The sequence below is a fragment of the Panthera onca genome, chromosome X, assembly GCF_046562875.1.
Source record: "Panthera onca isolate mPanOnc1 chromosome X, mPanOnc1 haplotype 2, whole genome shotgun sequence".
NCBI lineage: Eukaryota > Metazoa > Chordata > Mammalia > Carnivora > Felidae > Panthera > Panthera onca.
In genome coordinates, this window is record NC_138357.1 from 88,866,176 (window position 1) to 88,880,887 (window position 14,712).

General features: G+C 42.1%; 1 protein-coding gene across 1 annotated transcript in view; it reads right to left on the reverse strand.

Annotated features, from left to right (window-relative positions):
* RP2 (RP2 activator of ARL3 GTPase) overlaps positions 1-14,106 on the reverse strand; it is a 49,616-nt gene extending 35,510 nt beyond the window's left edge. The window contains exon 1 of the mRNA XM_081793215.1: positions 13,781-14,106. Within this exon, the coding sequence (XP_081649341.1) occupies positions 13,781-13,882 (102 nt within the window). The 5' untranslated portion in view covers positions 13,883-14,106. The remainder of the gene's footprint in view (positions 1-13,780) is intronic.
* Positions 14,107-14,712: the final 606 nt, after the last annotated feature.

Sequence of the window (14,712 nt, forward strand, 5' to 3'; positions counted from 1 at the left end):
AGTTATAATTAGTACAATATCAGTAGTTGTAGTTAAGACTTGTTGCAAATGCACAAACAACATCCACTCTTAACTTTGAAATGATTGAGCTGCTATCGTAGTCTGCGCAGGAAGCCATATGGACTGAGGACTGAATACCTGTGTCATCTCAAAACTCATCTGTTGAAGCCCTAACCCCCAAGGTGATGGTATTTGGAGTTGGGCTCTTTAGGTTTAGAGGAGGTCCTGAGGGCAGGGCCTCATGATGGGATTAGTGCTCTTAGAAGGAAAGAAGGAAGGAAGAAGGGAAAAGAAAAGATCTTCCCTCTCTCTCCCTCTCTCCTTGTGTACACACTAGAGGAAAGGCCATGAGTACATAGCAAGAAGGTAACTGAATAGGAGCCAGGACGCAGGCCCTCACCAGTGAGAACCGGGAAACTTCTGGCACACTACAACTCTGGCCCAATCCCTGGAGTAACAGACTTGACCAAATTCAAGCATGGCTTCTAGCAGCACAAAGCCCTGTCTCTAGAAGGACCCTTCAACCCCCCTCCCCCCCATTATAATTCCTGCCTGGAAAATGTTTCTGCCAGGAAAATTTACTGTTTGTTCTAGCCAATACCTGATAATGGGCCCCTGACCTCCCTTTCTTACAGCATTTACTAAAAAGAACTCACCGCTGTGAGTATGTAAGTCTTAAAATTCAGAAATCTCTTTCTCAAGGACCTGACAGCCACTCCTTTGAAATATAAATGTCAGAAAGGATAGGGCCTCTGTCTACCAGTCTCTGTGGGAGGATAGAATCCACACTTTGATAACTGAGTTAATGAACACAGCTCGTCTAATCACATTCACACTGACCAACTTTGCAATTTTCACTTCTCTGACTCTACGAAGCCCCTGCTCTCCCTGCTCCCTCATTTTCTCGATAAAATCACTGAAATCACTTCCGCACAAATTGGAAAGGAGCTCAGCTCTGTCCTCCACTGCCAGTAGTTACTGAATAAAATCTGGTTTTGACGCTTTAACTCATGTCCAGCAATACTGACCTGTGACACCAGACACTTGATCTGCCGGCACCTTGATCTTGGACTTCCAGTCTCCAGAACCATCTAAGACATAAATTTCTCTTTAAAGCTACCTAGCCCATGCTATTTTGTGATGGCAGCCTGAGGAGACTGAGACTGGTTGCCATAACAAAATAACAGATCAGGTGGCTTTTAAACAGCAGAAATTTATGTCTCACAGTTCTGGAGGCTGGGAAGTCCAAGATTAAGGTGCCATCACAGTTGGTTGGTTTCTGGTGAGACCTCTCTCCCTGGCTTGCAGACAACGTCTGCCTTCTCACTATATCCTCACATGGCCTTCCCGAGTGAGTACGCAACAAGTTCTCTGAGGTCTCTTCTTATAAGGAACCTAATCCTATCAGATCAGGGCCCTACCTTTATGATCCCGTTTAACCTTTAATTACTTCCTTTGAGGCCCCATCTCCAAACACAGCCACAATGGGAGTTAGGGCTTCAACACATGAATTTTGAAGGGACACGGATATTTAGTCCATAACAAACGTCAATGCTGAGGAGTTAAATGTAATTTACTATTTGTCTAAGTACTTTATCTGGATACCTCAGTTCTCATAGTTACAGGGAGAAACTAACCCTCTAGCTAAAGAGTTGTATGGTATAAAATTATTCAGATTGTCAATATGGTCCACGAAGGAGAAACTTAGGATACTTCCTCAACAAATCTTGGAAGTTCTTCAAAACAAAAAGTAATCATAAATAACCTGAAGCTTAGTACCACAGGAATTTTGCAAGTTACTAGTTTTCAAATAAAGTGCCTAAAAAAACAAACATGGAAACGTCATATTTCAAGCTACCTGTTCACAAGAGCCACTTATGAAGTGAGCGTAGTTTGGGCTGTATTTCTTACTACAATCCACAAAAGGTAGTGGATATACTTTTGAAATCAAAGAAACTATTTCAACAGTTGGAGTTCACCCGATACAGCTACTAAACTAAGTTAAGCATTATTTTCCTAACAGAAAACAAAAGTGAACATCTTATTTTTTCTTACTGAAATGAAAAATGAAAAAATGAAAGCAATGAAATTTTCCATTAAAATTCATCTCTGCAGTTAAATTTCCATAATGATAATCTGAGATGAAATAATGGAATGTGTTAATTTAAGTTTTATTTAAGTTTATTTATTTATTTAGAGAGAGAGCACAAGCAAGTGAGCATGAGCAGGGGAGGGGCAGAGAGAGGGAGAGAGAATCCCAAGGGGGCCCCATGCTGTCGTTATGGAGCCTGACACGGGGCTCCAAACCATGAACTGTGAGATCACGACCTGAGCCAACACCAAGAGTCAGACGCTCAACCAACTCAGTCCCCCCGGCGCCCCGGAATCTGTTAATTTTAGTGGAAAGCCCATCTGCACAGAAGTCCAAAATAAGGCTCAGGAATATAAGAAGCTATGTACAGGAACAAGTCACCATGCTCAGTGCTTTACGGTCATTCACTCAAAACTCATAAAAACCCCTATGAGGGTTGTGTACTATTATCTCTGTTTTACAGATGAGAAAATTTAGGCACCGAGAGTCTAAATAACTTACCCAAATTCACACAGTTAGTAAGTGCTTGAGCTGAGTCTGAGACCCAGGCAATCTGGCTCCTAAAACATTCTCTTGGCTGCTTCTTCATAGTTAACCAGATTCAAACAGAAACCAATGTTTACTAGGCGCATAAACCAATGGAACAGAATAGAGAGTTCAAAAATAGACTTGTGTATACATTGACAAAGGTGCAAAGGCAATTCAATAAAGCATAGTCTTTTCAACAAATGGTGCCAGAACAATTGGAAATCTATATGTAAAAAAAGTAAAAGAATTCCCTTATCTTGCACCATATAAAACAACTCAAAATAGATCATAGAACCTAACTATAACACCAAAAACCCTACAACTTCTAGAATAAAACGGAGGGAAAAAAAATCTTTGTAATCCTGGTTAGGCAAACATTTTCTAGATGTGAAACCAAAAACACAAATCCGTAAAAGAAAAAATTAAAAATTGGGACTTTTATCAAAATAGAAAATTTCTGTTCTTCAAAAGACACCGTTAAGAGCAGACAAATCATTAATTGCGGGAAAAAAAATCTGTAAAACACACCATATGACAAGGGACTTGTATCCAAGTTATATAAAAAAAAGTCTCAAAACACAATTAAGAAAACAATCCTGTAAAAAATGGGCCAAAGGGGCGCTTGAGTGGCTCAGTTGGTCGGTCATCCAACTCTTGATTTCGGCTCAGGTCACGATCTCACGGTTCGTGAGATAGAGTCCCGAGTTGGGGTCCGTGCTGACAGTGAGGAGATTCTCTGTCTCCCTCTCTCTCTGCCCTTCCCCCGCTCATGCTTGCTGCCTCTAAATAAATAAACAAACAAACAAACATTTTAAAAAATGGGCAAAAGATTTTAATAAACGCTTCAGCAAAAATACATGGACAGCAAATAAGTACATGGAAAAATGCTCAACATCATTACTCATCAAGGATATGCAAATTAAACCACAATGAAACACCAATGCATGCCTATTAGAATGGCTAAAATTAGATTTAAAAAAAAAGAAAAACTGAACATAACAAGTGCTGGTGGCATAGCAACTGGATCTCTCATACATTGCCCGTAAGAATGCAAACTGGGACAGCCACTTTGGAAAAACAGTTTGGCAGTTTCTTATGAAGTTTAATATACAATTTCCATATGAGTCAGTAATCCCACTCCTAAATATTCACCCAAAGGAAATGAAAAATTACGTTCACTCAAAAACCTGTCTGCAAATGTTTATAATAGATTTATTCATAATTACCCAAACTGAAAACAACCCAAATGTTCCTCGACTGGGGAATGGATAAACTAACATGGTACACCCAAATAACGGAATACTACTCAACAATAAAAAGGAACTCCTGATACACGCAACAACATGGATGAATTTTAAACGTATCATGCTGGGGCGCCTGGGTGGCTCTGTCGGTTAAGTGTCCGACTTCGGCTCAGGTCATGATCACGCGGTCCGTGAGTTCGAGCCCCGCGTTGGGCTCTGTGCTGACAGCTCAGAGCTTGGAGCCTGCTTCGGATTCTGCAATTCCCTCTCTCCTGCCCCTCCCCCGTTCATGCTCTGTTTCTGTCTCAAAAATAAATAAACGTTAAAAAAAATTTAATAAAAAATAAATAAATAGATGTATCATGCTAAGTGAAAGAAGGCAGACTCAAAAGGTTACTGTCGGATTCTATTTATACGACATTCTCAAAAAGACAAAACCACAGGGATAAAAAACTGATCAGAGGCTAGGGGCAGACTTGACTGCAAAGGAGCATGAGGAAATTTGGGGGGTTGATGTAACTGTACTATATCTCCATTGTAGTGATCAGTTATGTGACTGTATTCATTTGCCAAAACTCAGAACTGTACACTTCAAAAGGGTAAATTTTACTGTATGTAAATTACACTTCAATTAAACTAAAATTACTTAAAATTTAAACATTGTTAAATCAATTTCAGGACTACATAGCTATACAGCTGAAAGGTTATTTCCTAAATGAAAATGGTAGTGCCATGTAATTATAGAAATAACAAATACCAGTACTTTGATCTTAAGTACAATGAAGACAAAGTGTGAAGCATTATATTTATATTAGCTCACCATGTTGCTAAACATATAACCACAAAATAGAATTATGAAATTTTAGGATTGAAAAGGATTTTCTGGGGTGCCTGGCTGGCTCAGTTGGAAAAGCATGTGGCTCTTGATCTCAGGGTCACAAGTTCGAGCCCCACGTGGGGTGTAGAGATTATGAAATAAATAAAAAAAACTTTAAGGAAAAAGAGAAGGGGCACCTGGGTGGCTCCATTGGTTGAGCGTCCAACTCTTGATTACGGCTCAGGTGATGGTCTCATGGTCGTGAGATTGAGCCCTGCATCAGGCTCTGCGCTGACAGTGCAGAGCCTGCTTGGGATTCTCTCCCTCTCTCTCTGCCCCTTGCCCATTCATACTCTCAGCGCTCTCTCTTTCAAAGTAAGTTAAAAAAATTAAAAAAAGAAAAGGATTTTCCATATCACCTAATCTAATCTTACAGCCTATCACATTGGTTTTGTTCACCCAGATTTGCCTGAATGCTTCTAGCAATGCTTACCTCTCCTCTCCCGAGAAGCTCAAAGAATCAGACAACTGGAAGGGATCCTAGGAAATTGAGAGCTGGAAAAGCTAAATGCCTCTACCAAGGAGGTATATTGGTGTGTAGAATGCAAATTAAAAACCCAGTCCCATGCATTTTTCACTCTTTGCGCTTTTCTTCTTTATCAAAATTTTATGTGAGTGAAGAAATTAGAACCCTCATATACTGCTGGTAGAAATAGAAAATGGTGCGGGGTGCCTGGGCGGCTCAGTCGGTTGAGTGTCGGACTTCGGCTCAGGTCACAATCCCATGATTTGTGGGTTCGAGCCCCACGTCTGGCTCTGTGCTGACAGCTCAGAGCCTGGAGCCTGCTTCGGATTCTGTGTCTCCCTCTCTCTCTGCCCCTCCCTCACTCGTGCTCTCTCAAAAATAAACATGAAAAATAAAATAAAATGGTACACTTTTAAAAAGCTTGGCAGAGCTTCAAAAAGTTAAACACAGAAGTTACTATATGACTCAGGAATTCCACTCCTAGGGATGACCCCAAGAGAAATAAAAATATATGTCCACACAAAAACTTGTACATGAATATTCACAGCGGCATTATTTGTAATGGCCCAAAAGTGAAAACAACCCAAACGTCCATCAGCTGATGAATGGATACATAAACTGGACAAATAAAATTTATTTCATTTTATTTAAAATTTTTTAACATTTATTTATTTTTGAGAGACAGAGAGACAGAGCATGAGCAGGGGAGGGGCAGAGAGAGAGAAGGAGACACAGAATCTGAAGCAGGCTGCAGGCTCTGAGCAAGCTGTCAGCACAGAGCCTGATGCGGGGCTCAAACCCACAAACTGTGAGATCATGACCTGAGCCACAGTCGGATGCTCAACCAACTGAGCCACCCAGGCGCCCCTGGACAAATAAAATTTATAAGTGAATATCTATTGTGTGGAATATTATTCACCAATAAAAAGGAATAAAGTACTGATACATGCTACAATATGGGTGAATCTCAAAAACATGCTAAATGAAAGAAGCCAGTAACAAAAGACTAAATACTGCGTTATTTGACAAATCTATAGAGATAGAAAGTAAAATTGTGGTTTCCGGTGGGGGGGGGGGCAGGGAGAAGTGGGAATAACTACCAATAGGTATGGATATCTTGTGGGAGATGAATGTGTTCTAGAATTAGATCATAGCGATGGTACCATAACCCTGTGAAGTTATTAAAACTATTGAACTGTACAATTCGAATAAGTTGTATGGTAGATGAATTCTATCTCATTAAAGTTACTTTTTAATATTAAAGTTGTTTTTTTAATTTAATTAGCTTTATACTTACATGTGCTTAAAATTTTTCTTTTTATTTTATCATTTTAGAATGGTATAACCGTAAGGGATTTATGCCTAGTTTTATGTTTGTACGGATTTGAACAGAATTATAATCAATAGTCAAGTAGAAATCTATATTAGTTTTTTAAGGTATCCATTAATTATATATTTGGTCCCAGAGATCACATTTTTATTAATATTTCTATTTATATACATTGCATATATATCTGATTATAGAAATAAGGTGTGCCTGGGGTGCCTGGGTGGCTCAGTCAGTTAAGCGACCAATTCTTGATTTTGGCTCGGATCATGATCTCATGGTCTTGTGATCGAGCTCCATGTAGGGCTTGCACTGGGTTTGGAGCCTGCTTAGGATTCTCTTTCTCCCTTTCCCTCTGCCCCTCTCTCATGGGTGCTCTCGCACACACGTGCTCTCTCTCTCTCTCCCTCAAAAAAAAAAATAAGGTGTGCTTATTATACAAACTTTAGAAAATTTAGACATTTATTTCTAGTCCTTTTCAGGACTAAACACATTTTTAATTTTTTTTTAAATTTTAATTCCAGTGTAGTTAACATACAGTGTTATATTAATTTCAGTAGTACAGTATAGTGATTCAACAGCTCCGTATATTACTCAGTGTTCATCAAGATACGTGTACTTTAAAAAAATTTTTTAAATGTTTATCTATTTTTGAGAAAAAAAGGGACAGAGCATGAGCAGGGGAGGGGCAGAGAGAGAGAGAGGGAGACACAGAACCGAAGCAGGCTCTAGACTCTGAGCTGTCAGCACAGAGCCCAATGCGGGGCTCGATCTCACAAACCATGAGATCATGACCTGGGCCAAAGTCAGACGTATAACTGACTGAGCCACCCAGGTGCCCCAAGATAAGTGTACTCTTGATCCCCTTTACCTATTTCACCCATATCCCCACTCCCCTCCCCTCTGATAACCATCTGTTTGTTCTTTATAGTTAAGAGTCTGTTTTTTGGTTTGTCTCTCTCTGTTTTCTTCCTTTGTTCATTTGTTTCTCAAATTCCACACATGGGTGAAATCATATGGTATCGGTCTTTCTTCGACTGGCTTATTTCGCTTAGCTTATACTTTCTAGCTCCATCCATGTTGCTGCAAATGGCAAGATTTCATTCTTTTTATGGCTGAATAATATGCTGATATATATGTACACCACGTCTTGTCTATTCATCTACTGAAGGACACTTGGGCTGCTTCCATAATTTGGCTATTGTAAATAATGCTGCAATAAACCCAGGGGTATATATATCCCTTCAAATTAGTGTTTTTGTATATTTTGGGTAACTACCAAGTAGTGTGGTTACTGGATCATAGGGTAGTTCTATTTTTTATCTTTTTGAGGAACCTCCATACTGTATTCCACACCAGTTTGCATTCCCACCAATAGCAACAGTGCAAGAGGATTCTTTTTTCTCCACATCCGCACCAACACTTGGGTGTTTCTGGAGTTTCTGCTTTTAGCCATTCTGACAGGTGTAAGGTGGTATCTCGCTGCGATTTTAATTTTAATTTTCCTGATTACTGATAAAGCTATTTTGAAAACAAATAAACAAAAAGCTAGTTATCGCTTAAAAGCAGTAACAACAACTTCATGTAAAAGATTTAAAACATGTGGGGGTGGCTGGGAGGTTCAGTCGGTTAAGCATCCAACTCTGGCTCAGGTCATGATCTCACAGTTCATGAGTTTGAGCCCCAAATCCAGCTCCCCGCTGTCAAGGCAGAGCCCATTTCGATCCTGTCTCCCTCTCCCTCTGCTCCTCGCCTGCTCACGGGCGTGCTCTCTTTCTGTCAAATATATATAAATATTAAAAAAAAAAAGATTTAAAACACATAGACAATGGTTGGCTCCATAGCTCAGGGATTAGAGCACTGGTCTTGTAAAACACGTAGACAAATTCTTTAACACTCCTCCCACCAAGAGGTCCCCTCCCCTTGAACATGAACAGAATGTGGCAGAAGTAATGCTACATCACTTAAGAGGCTAGTTAGAAAGCGCCATGCAGGGGGAAAGGAAGGGGGAAAAATAGTTTCCAACAGAGAGGGAGACAAATCATGAGAGACTCTTAAATACAGAGAACAAACTGAGGGTGGATGGGGCAGCAGGGGAGAGAAGGGAAATGGGTGACGGTCATTGAGGAGGGTGCCTGTTGGGATGAGCACTGGGTGTCGTACGGAAGCGATGAATCATGGGAATCAACCCCCGAAACCAAGAGCACCCTGTACATGCTGTATGTTAGCCAGCTTGACAATTATATTAAAAAAAAAAAAAAGGAAAATACAAATTAAAAAAAATAAAGAGAATTCAGAGTCAAGAAAGAAAAGAAAAGAGAAAAGAAAACGTCATGCAGCTTCTGCCAGTCCCTCTTAGGACACTTGCCCTTAGAACCCAGCCATCACGCTGCAAGGAAGCCGCAACTATAAGAGGCCCCTGGCCCTCAGCCCTAGCTGAGCTCCTAGCCGAAAGCCAGATCAACTTGCCAGCCAGCTCTGTTATTAAGCCATATTTGAAAGCAGATCTTCCAGTCCTCAGTCAAGCTGCTGCATCTGATGCCATACAGAGGGGAGAGTCAACCTTGCTAAGCCCTACACAAATTGCAGAGTTGTGAACAAAATAAGTACTTGCCATTGTTCTAAGCCCTTAAGTTTTACAGTGGTTTGGTATGCAGCAATGGATACCTAGAATATGCACTGTTCATACTTAAAACGCTAAAAACAGCATCTAGCCCCCTCCTCAATGCAGACGCTTCTTTCTAGTAGGTGGCCATCCAGGCACTGTCTGAATCTTTTGATTAATATGCACATCAGTTCCTCACAAAGCCATTCCTTCTGCTGATGAACAACCCTAGGAATTATGATCTGCTTTATAATAAGACCAGTTCTGCTTCCCCCCCCCCCCCCCACTGTCCCCCTCCTCCCTGGCAATCTCTGGTCTGAGTTCTATCCTCAGAGGTGACCACTGTTGTCTAACCCCTCAGGCCAGGGCTTTACCTTATTAAATAGTAAAAAATTCTTTATCACTGTCCCATTTTATAGCCACAGAACCTGAAATACACAAATTGACTGCTTTATTGGATAGGTCTCGACACAGACACCAAATAAAACGCAGTTACTCGAATCCCTGGTAGAAGGCTTTTGTTTAGTTTTATTTCTACCAAACATGAGACAAGTGTAATGGATACAAGATGTGTTGCTCATACTCAAATTCACAAATTTCATACTTAGGCCAGCATTGTTTAGAGGACTAATCCTCATTTCTATCATCTAGGGAGAGTATTGGTATGAATAACCAGAAAATGAAAACTTCTTTTCTGTACCACTCCTCTTTTCTTTGTTTATACTTAAATTATTTCCTATTTTAACTCAATAAAGCCAGCCTACTCATTAAGGGCAGGGATAATTCTTAGAATTTTGAGTCTTCCTTGGTGTTGGAGTGCATATATATACACACACACACACACACACACATATATATACACACACATGTATACACACATATATGGATATATATATGTGTGTGTATATATATATATAGAATAATTTGTCTAACTGTGAGAGGCAGCACACAGATAACAAGGGTAAAAGCATTTCTTTCCAAATGATTAAAAAAAATTTTTTTTAACGTTTATTTATTTTTGAGACCGAGACAGAGCATGAACGGGGGAGGGTCAGAGAGAGGGAGACACAGAATCTGAAACAGGCTCTAGGCTCTGAGCTGTCAGCACAGAGCCCAATGCGGGGCTCGAACTCACGGACCGCAAGATCATGACCTGAGCCGAAGTCGGCCGCCTAACCGACTGAGCCACCCAGGCACCCCTCTTTCCAAATGATTTAAAAAACTGATGTTACAATCCGAAAATATTTCTCATGCCAATGTAGTAATTGTACAGTAACTTTTTTACTTTTTCAAAGTTAGCAGCAATAGAAAATAAGCTTCATACACTGTTGATTACAGTAAATCAGTTGCCATGACAACACCTAGTCTCCAAACATCCTGAGACAATTTCTCCTAGCTTCAGTCCCCTAAGACCAACCCAATTACACAAGTTAAAACCCAAAACCCAGAGGGCGCCTCTCAATAAAGATACTCTGATTACACAACCTAAGGAAAAATTTAGACACCACTTTTCCACGTTGCAAGGAAATTTTTCAGGCAATGCATTTTGTTTTTACATCTATAATTGAATGGTAATTGTCTGATGTAACTTTAAAACTTATCTCGCTTATGTTCTCTGGGACGTATTTGCATTCTGTTCCTTATAAGGTACAATTAAAGTCTTCTAGGAGCAAGCAAGACCATGCTAAACTCAGTAAAAGTATCATTGGACTAATCCAGAACATTTGTACACTAGCCCAAACTGGCCTCACGAGAGATAAGGAACTAGAAAAAAAATCTTTAAAATCATATAAAATTTAGTAGGCTACCATAAGTGAGGCACCGTAGAGTGAACTCCTAATAATTCCAAAAGAAAAAGAAAAATCCCAAAAAGAAAAAAGTAATGTTGGGAAATGTGGTACCTCCACTGTCTCAAAATGTAAGCTGGTAATTCTCTTTCTCGAACAGTCCAACAGATTTTTTTAATGTTTATTTATTTTTGAGAGAGAGAGAGAGAGAGAGAGAGAGAGACAGCAAGCATGAGCAGGGGAGGTGCAGAGAGGGGGACAGAGGATCTGAAGTGGGTTCCTCCTGACAGCAGAGAACCCAATGCAGGGCTCAAACTCACGAACTGTGAGATCATGACCTGAGTCGAAGTTGGACGCTCAACCAACTGAGCTACTCAGGCACCCCAAGTCCAACAAATTTTTTTATGTTTATTTATTCTGAGAGAGAGAGAGAGAGAGAGAGAGAGAGCGAGCAAGCAGGGAAGGGGCAGAGAGACAGATCTCAAGCAGGCTCTGTATTATCAGTGCAGAGCCTGATGCAGGGCTTGAACCCATGAACCATGAGATCATGACCTGAGCTGAAACCACGAGTCAGAAGCTTCATGGACTGAGTCACCCAGGTGCCCCCAACAGATTTTAAAACTGGACTGTTTTCATAATATAATGCTCATTTAGTTAGAAAATTCTGATTAGATGACTTGATCAAGATTTTAACTTTTATTATGCACATATCCAGAGGCATGAGCTTATTTTACATATCCAGTAATAGGTCTTCCACCTCTACAACTACAGTACCTAGTAGTGTTCCCCCAAAATGTTCCCTGTGATCACAAAATAGTGTCTACAATTGAAAGTTTATTACATGCTCATATGGGGCAGAAAGCTTAGGTGTTGGGGTCCACTACTGTATTTTTCGATGCATTTACTTAGCCAAAAAGCAAAAGAAAAAAAATCACAGAACACATCCATGTATCTAAAAGGAGAATAATTAACATGAGATTCTAACTAACCTGAACATTATATTAATAAAGGTTAACTTTAAGACAATTTATTATGAAGTAATGAATGAATCAAAAGGGCAACCATGACTACTCTAAATAAAATAAAAGCACTTTAGTTTTAGCCTATGACTTCAAAACAAAAAGCTGAAATAAAAATCAAATACACAAGCTTCTCTATAGCAGACAGTTCAAGGTTAAAGAGCATTGTTAGAAATAGTAAGACTGAGGGGCGCCTGGGTGGCTCAGTCGGTTGAGCAGCCGACTTCGGCTCAGGTCACGATCTCACACTCCGTGAGTTTGAGCCCCGCATCGGGCTCTGAGCTGACAGCTCAGAGCCTGGAGCCCGTTTCAGCTTCTGTGTCTCCCTCTCTCTGTGACCCTCCCCCGTTCATGCTGTCTCTCTCTGTCTCAAAAATAAATAAACGTTAAAAAAAATTATAGAAATAGTAAGACTGAGGAAATGAATCTTTTAAAAAACTGTCCAGCAAATAACTTTAATTTTTTTAGTGTTTATTTATTTTGGGGAGAGAGAGACAGAATGCGAGCAGGGGAGGGGCAGAGAGACAGAGAGAGGATCTGAAGCAGGCTCCAGGCTTTGAACTGTCAGCACAGAGCCCGATGTGGGGTTCCAACTCAGAAACCAGGAAACCCTAACACTTAACCAGGTGCCCTAAATCATAGGTGCAATATTTGTGTGTGATATCACAGCACCTTCCATTCCTAGGCAATAAAATGATACTATCAAGTATAGATAAGAGAATAAATATACCATGCAATCTAAGAAGGATGTGAAAAATGGGACAGAGAGCTGCGACTCAAAATTCTGCAAAAAGCTTCCAGTTTCTTAAAGCTGAACTTGGAGAACTGAGTTTACATGAATAAATTATTCTGGCGATTGAAAACCATGTGGGAAGGTCTCTGAAATCATAACATGAATACCAACTTTAAAGTATTCACGGGTAAAGATAAGTTGCATTAAGCAAGGAGTTAACTGTTCGTAACACTTATTAAAAAATCTTTTTCTGGAAAAGAAAAATAATTGAGAAGTCTATCAAAGTAATTTACTAAGCACAAATGCAGAACTATGTAGAAAGAGGAAACATTATGAAATTTATGACTAAGTGTGTTTTGTGCAACACCAGTGGACATTTCAAAGCTTTCTCATTTCTGGCTTATAGACCGAAGTAAAAAGAAGGGCGTTTTCATTCATTGAAAACAATAGTAAAGTACTGCCCGGTTTATGCTGGTTATTTTCACCATACAGTCTTAACACACATTCCAAGACTGGTCCGCTTTTCATTATTCCTTTCGGGGAACTGGAAGAGGGAGGAGGGAAAGCAAAATCAACAGTCCACTCGGTAACAGAAAATTCAGCAGTAGAATATACCACTAGGCACTAAAGAGATTTACCCGCTGGGGTAGACAAAAGAGAAAACAGCCACAGAACGAACGTGAGCGGCGAAAGAGATGAGAATCGGTCCCACGTGTAACTCGACGACTGGACAAAACCCCGCTCCGCGCAGCGGGTGAAATGAACAGATCTGAGATTAGGAGCATTCGAGGCTCTGCTTCCTTCCCTACAGTCCGCCCTCGGACCGGAGGGAAAGCCCCCAGGACTCTGACAATGAGTTCGAAGGCGCCTTCCAGCGCTTTCACAGTCCTCCGCGGCGCTGTTATTTCACCGCTCCCCCCCCCCCCACCAAAAGTCATTCCCCCCCCCCCCCGACTTCCAACTACTCGCGTGAGAGAGAGGAGAACGCGCGCGCGCGAACTGCATCCGCTGGGTCGGCCCCCCTCAGCCCTCCGGGGCCGCCAGGGACCCCGGCTGAGCGGCTCGGGACGGCCGAAACCAATGGCCGAGGGACTTCGGTTACCTTCTCGCGCTGGTCCCAGCTGTACTGCTTCGGCCGCTCCTCCTCGCCCTCGGGCTGCGACTCCTTCTCAGCCTTCCGCCTCTTCGAGAAGAAGCAGCCCATGGTCCCGGCTTGCGGGTCTCGCTGGCCGCTACTCCTCGCCGGCCCGCTGGTTCGGGCACCTCCTGGGAGTGTGGCGTGGACCCCGGGCTCCCGGGCCCCGCAGCTCTCCGGACACCGCCCCGCGGAACCGCCAGCTGTCCCCAATCCGGGTTAGCCCGCCAGGCCCAACACCCCTTCTCTTTTTCCTCCTAGTCGCCCAGACGACCCATCGCAGCCAATGACCACTCGGCGCCCCGTGAGCCAATCAAAGCCCCGCGAGCGGCCCTGCGCGGCCTATGAAGAGAGGTCGACGGACCCATACAACCAATCCGCGCCCCGCTCCTGCTCCGGCCCCCAGTGGCGGGCCCGGCCGGCTCTGGCGCACGCAAAGCCGACCCCGCCCCCAGCCCGGCCCCGCCCCTCCGAGGACTCCCTGGGGCTCTCTAGCCGCTGGGAGTGCTGGCTCCGCCGTCTTTTTGCCCTTGGTTCTCAGTTTCCAAGTTCTAGGCGCGGGAGGGATCCCTAGTTGAACATTAAGCTTCAGTTTTATGATGCAAGTGGCGAGGGAGCAGGAACTGCGGCTGACACAGGAAGGGGCCCTGAAATTCGTTAATTTTCTCCTCATCACACCCGCGCCACACCGTCCGGCCAGCGTCGCCCCTTCCGGAAACTTCCCCCAGCCACACCCCCCTTCGCCCTCTCTTCTGTGTTTTCTTAATACTTCTGCATATCACTCTAAAATTGCACAAGTACTTAATAAAATAATTGTTTGTGTATTCTCTATTAGAAATGTGAATTTCTTGAGACCAAAGAGCCGATCTCAAAGAGCATGTATCTTTGAATTCCCTAGG